Raw genomic sequence first — 6,098 nt, forward strand, 5'->3', positions numbered from 1 at the left:
ATCAACTGAGACTCATAACATTCATCATGTTTTGTGGCTTTGTTTTTATCCTATTCTACACTACTTTTCATGTTTTCTTTGATTCAGCTGATTGCAACATACACAATGAAAGCACCCTTAAAAAGTCAAACCCAACAAACCCACAAACTAACTCTACTTGTGCACATAATTCTTTACGTATTGTTTGCTATGAAAAATACAAAGATGAATGTCATTGCACATAAGGAAATGTAGTTCAATTAATCTCTCCAAAGTCTTGGTTTGTCTCCTAAGAATATAATCAGGATTTCAGAAACAAGAAAAGGTGGTAAAGGACCATTAATCCTTTAAAGAAATGAACAAATCCTTCTTTTGAAATACCCTATTAAACTCAGAAATAAACTTAAGGGAAATGTTGTAGAGACAGCTGACGTTGTGTGAGAAAATCAACCTGTCTGCTAGCTTTATCTGTGCTCTATATTAGTATATTTGAATGACTCCCAATCTAATCTGCATCTAAGATAGAAAATCCTAATTTTGCTAACTTTTCTATTTTGTGGTTATCTTTTGATTAGATAAACTATAAAAACCTCTTTAGGTATGCTGTCAAAAGCCTGTGAAGTGGGGAAAAAAAAATCTATCTCACTGGACCTTTGGCCATTATACAAAATATGTATGAACCAGATGCTATGTGGGGCTGGTAAGGGTCATGCTGCTCACTTGCCTTAATTTTGTTACAACAGTCATTTCTGGATTTTCCACTCTGCTCTGGATTATTAACTCTTATTTTAACCACCTAGAAATAGCCTTTTAGAAACATTTCTTGGCCACCATGCATGATGATGTTCAGTAGTCCCCAGTTTCTAAATGCCAAAATGGAAGACATCAGAGTTGACTCCCTATGCTCAAGCAGAGACTAGCCAAATTGGTTACCAAGTATCTGCCTTCACTCTCCCTATCCTGTTTGAACTACATGAGAAACTTCCAGAATCCAGTGGGAATTATCTTCCCATGACACACCATTATCACCTTAAGACAGGCATAGGCCATCTTCAGTAAGCATGTTTGCATGGCATTGCAGATAATGTTTCATAAACACAGTGCCAACTCAACAGCATGCCAACCTTAGAAATGAAGATGGGGAATATCTGGATATGACCACTTCTCAGAAAAATGACTGGCAATGCTACTGAGCCCTCTAAGAATATCTTCTAAATAATTGCCCTCTATATAGGCTGCATAAGCAGAAAAAGTGGAACATTCAGACAGTCTTGCCAGCATGTGTACAAATCACTTGCATTTTAACTGGAAAACCACAAGGACTTTAGTGTATTCATTACTTAGCAGAAGCAACCCAAATGGTATGAAATGGACCACAGGATAGGCCAGCAACTAAGGTATTTTAGCATCACTTTTGTCCTGGATTGATGTGTTTTCCAAGTCCTACGTCAGGCTGTACAACTGGTTTGAGGAAGAATCTAGTCCTTGCTTCCCATGGGGGGCTGTTTTAGTTCACATAATAAAGCCAATAGACGATGTTGAAGAAGGAAAAGACCACGGGGAAGAATATGCGGGACCACCGATCTATGGCATTCACATCAGTCAAGTCGGGGATGGTGATTTTCAGTTGGGAGGCGCGTCTCCGCAGGCGGCTTTTCTTTTGTGCCACATGTCGCTCCAGGGCATTTCGGCCAAAACTATGCCTGGGTAATCCGGCTTTCCGATATTGGATGCTGGAGGCATCATAGGCCAACATTGTGCTCCTGGGGTCTCCAAGTCCCATCACAGCCTCAGATGTGGCCATTTCATTTTTTATCTCAAGAGTGCTCAGTAAGATGTTCTCATGTGGGTCCATCTGCAAGGAGAAGAATTGAATGAGATAAAACAGTAAGCCTTTATTGGTGTTAATTATGCAAGATGCTAGTATATGTGATCTAGGTAATATTTATCAGAGTGGTTAAGAGGAGAGGCTTTGAGGTTACCTTATCTAAGAAGGATAACAGACAAACAGTATGCCTCATCATCTGACTAAACCCAAACTAGTGCATCATTTAGAGCCATTTGAGATCACTGGGGATCATGAGGCTATGAGGTGAGATGAGTATACAGTTTGATCAAGGCTACAGTCTCACCATTTAACTATCTCATAAATATCTTCTAATGGGTATACTTTTGATGATCAAAAATCAGACACACTCTGACATTTGCTGTTATAATGATCTTTCAAAAAGCCTTGCAATTACCAAGTTGTTTCAAAGTGGTCACTCAAAAGATGAGGAAGGAGGAGGAACATATTGGCTGGGTGTGTGGGTTTTGGATCCATGTGTCTGGGTGCACATCCTGGTTCTGCCACTTACTAGCTAAGTGAACTTGGGTGAATTCTTAATGTGAATGGTGTCTCCATCACTATAAGTTACATGAGTTTCAGTTTCTTCATCTATTAAATGGTATAATAATCCAACCTTAGAGCACTTCTGTAATGAGGTAATGATATAATAGATATAATAGACTACTGGTAATACCACTTTCATTATTTCTACTTAGGGCATACAGAGAAGTAGAAGGCGTGGCACTCTTTAAAGAATTTACAGTTCTGATATGAATACATACAAAATTAAACTGTGCTAGGTGTGAAATAGTATTAAGGGATTAATTACTGAGTTGTGCTGATGATAATAGCCTAATTATAGATGAATTCATGAGAAGACTAGAACTAAACCCAGTAGATAACATTTGTTAAGAACCTGCTACATATGCCAGAAACCTTTACATATAACTTCACTTAATTATGAAGTGAATTTCACTTAACACCCACAGTTAAAAGGTGCCACCTTAAATTTGCAATATTAATATAAATAGGGTAAAAGAAGAGTTTTGAACAATAGAAAATCAGGCATCGTGTGATTTGCCAAAATGCAACAGAATTCAGAACAACAAGGGACTTGAAAATTAACAGCTAGGCAAAACTGTGCATGATAGAGGGGTGAGTGGGGTAAGGGACTGACTTGAGAAGGAAGGGAAATGGGCAGGATTCAAGAAGAGAGTTAGCCCAAAGTTGGCTGTAATAAGTTGAATTCTGGGCCCAGGGAGTAGAAGGCTGGCCTGTAGATACAGTGACCCCTTTTATCTCTTGGATAATTTTAGCTTCTTGGCAAAGCTAAAAGTAAAGAATGAATACTGACCCCATGATACCCAAATATTAAATGACTATGATACTTTTGTTTGTTTTATTAAGAAGGTAAGATTTGTGTGTCTTATTTTTAAGAGCCCTCAATTGCTACAGATAATAAAACCTAGTTGCAACACATTCTTGTTAATAACAGAGTACATTTATTTTGAAGGAGAATCAAATCAGGACATACCAACTGCCAATATAGTTTTTGAAATATAAAATAAAGGAAAAATTGCCAATAGTAGATACTGATGATATATGGAAGCAAGGGATATAACCATACACTTAATTGGAAGATAAAAGGTCTCAGCTTCATGAATCATGCAAAAGGCAAAAAGAAGGTTGCTAAGTTTATATATGAACAATTATCTTCCAAATGTGGTTTGATGACCCTGTATTGTAAATTCAAATCTAAAATATTTTGAGAAATAGAAGCTATAAAATATGCTAGAACCTAGTAATTGACCAATTAATCTCTGCCTATTGATTAGATTTTCTTTAGGTTTGGTATATGATAGTATTTTGCTTAGTGGACATATTAAACAAATATTTTCTTAAGATTAATTTTTAAAGTTTATAAGATTTGGAAATGAAACCCAATGAATGTAGAAACACTTCTCTCAAGGAAAGGTCAGGGAATGGCTTTAGTAATGGATTCAATGGCCCTAGGGAAGAAAACAAATGTTTAAAGTCACGTATCATGTACGAGGGCTTTGCAGAAACCATCTCACTGAATGCTCATGACCATCTTTTTGAAAAGGAATTCATTCCTAGGTTATAAGTGAAGGAAGGCGTCACCAAATGTCACAAAGTCACATAGTTACTAAGTGGTGGAGTTTGGTCATTAGAGGGCAAAACAGGGGAGAGAAATGTGACTTTACAACACTCAAGAAAAGTGAAGCTGATGGAAGTGGGGAATGTAGCACTCCTCATTATTTCAGAGAGTGTTCTTATTTTCTGTCTGCTCTGGGTTGTTCACTCTTTTAACTACCTAGAAAATAACTGCTTAGCAAAATTTCTTTGGCTGCTATGCATGACAGTTATTCAGGAGTCTCCCCCTCTCTAAGCATCAGCATATTTGCTGTCCTTTTGAGCAATTGTATTAAGAACAGTTTTGAATATACATCAGACTTGGCTGAGGTAGGAATACAAATCAATAATAATAAGCATTATTAAAAATAATGGGAGCAGTGGACTCTTATTATGGAAACTTGTGTTAAGTTGGATAATTTGTCTGATTTTAGTGGGTTTCTGTTTTATTTGTGAAACTCAAGATTTGTTAGATAATCCTTGAAGCTTTAGAATCTATTTTATAATAAAAAATGTACAAAATATATCACTGGACACTGGTGTGTGTCTGGCACGTGCCATGTATTGCAGCCACAGTGGTGAGGAAGATGACCTTGTTGCTGGTCCCCATGGCAATAACTGCCTCCAGAAAGAATACCGGACTTGGAATCAAAAGACTGGAGTTCTGGCTGCTCTGTTTGTTATTTCTGACCTTGGAAAAGTGATTTAATCCATCTTGAGCTAGTTTTCTTCAACTGTTAAGAATAAAGTTTTGGGAAATTAAGTGAGTATGCAGGAAGAACTTGGGGAACAGAAGTGCTATGCAAGGTGATTGTCATCACTAGCTACAAATGCAGTGGGAAATATACAGGTGTTAGTGGCCTGGGAAAACACAGTAAATAGCTATGCCTAAAAAAAAAGTATGCTGCCCTCACAGTGGATATGGAATAGATATGAGTGATGAGCTTTCTGTAGGTAAGCCTAATCATCTCAGCACTGCTAGAGATCTAATCAGGCTGAAGAGGAGGAGTGGTTGCAGTAGGTGAAGCAGATTGGACACCTGCATCAGTTTATAAAGTGTGACTTCTCAGTGCTGTGTTATATTAGGATTCTTGAACCCCCAAATTTGCCTGTATAGTCTTAGTTAAGGTCATTAATAGTCAAGGAATAAATTAACTTCAATTAAAATACAAAACAATGAAAAGAAAAACACCAATGTTTCTTCCAGAAAACTCTTCCTCTTAGCCATGGAGTCTAAAGTAGAGAGGTATAAAGTATAATTGCCTTCATTTCCAATTTATTTCCCAATTAACGGTGACATGGAGGAGGGAGCTAAAGCCAGTTGCAATTTATTAGGCTGCATATCTGAGGTAAGCCCTGTGACACTGCTCTGATTACCCCACCTTGTCCTTCCTTGAAGGGTCAGTTTTCTCACGTTCCTCCATAAAGCCTCCCAGATAATGCCAAGCTTGTTTACTCACCTCCTCAGAAATTAGCTGCATCCCTCCCCTGATATCACAGCATAGCATCCGTTTGTTTACTTAATTTGCTTTGGAATCATCAGTTCTGAGGACTGTTTGTTTGTTTGCTTGTTTTGAATAGTGGCCTGATCAACACCTGGAACTGTGTCTGTTTTCTACTAGACATGGAAATATAGTGCAGTGTTTCCAAGTTCTAATTGTGGACTCAGACAATCCACATTTTGATTCTGGATTGAGCCATTCACCAGCTTTGATTTCATGGGCAAATCATTCAAGCTCTCTAAGTTCATTTTTCTCATATGTAAAGTGGGGAAAAGGCCAATATCAGTCTCTAGAGTTGTTTGAGTGGGTTAAGTAAGACAACACATGCAAACCACTTAGTCTAGTTTTGTACATTGCAAACACTCAAAAAAAATCATAATTCATCTTGCTTTTAAAAAGCAATAAATATTCGGGGCGCCTGGGTGGCTTAGTTGGTTAAGCGTCCGACTTTCGCTTAGGTCATGATCTCGCGGTTCGTGGGTTCGAGCCCCGCGTCGGGCTCTGTGCTGACTGCCAGCTCAGAGCCTAGAGCCTGTTTCAGTCTGTGACTCCCTCTCTCTCTGACCCTCCCCTGCTCACGCTGTCTCTCTCTCTCTCCTAGAAATAAATAAAACATTAAAAAAAATTAAAAAAAG

At 38.1% G+C, this 6,098-nt stretch overlaps 1 protein-coding gene across 2 annotated transcripts in view; it reads right to left on the reverse strand.

The window, feature by feature from the left end:
• Positions 1-760: 760 nt before the first annotated feature.
• Positions 761-6,098, reverse strand: part of LOC144245379 (gamma-aminobutyric acid receptor subunit beta-2) — a 45,195-nt gene continuing 39,857 nt past the window's right edge. For both annotated transcript variants that reach the window (XM_077780769.1, XM_077780768.1), the window contains one exon: positions 761-1,834. In XM_077780769.1, the coding sequence (XP_077636895.1) occupies positions 1,487-1,834 (348 nt within the window). In that variant the 3' untranslated portion in view covers positions 761-1,486. The remainder of the gene's footprint in view (positions 1,835-6,098) is intronic.

This window comes from Crocuta crocuta, unplaced genomic scaffold (genome assembly GCF_008692635.1).
Source record: "Crocuta crocuta isolate KB4526 unplaced genomic scaffold, BGI_CrCroc_1.0 scaffold343, whole genome shotgun sequence".
NCBI classification, from domain to species: Eukaryota; Metazoa; Chordata; class Mammalia; order Carnivora; family Hyaenidae; genus Crocuta; species Crocuta crocuta.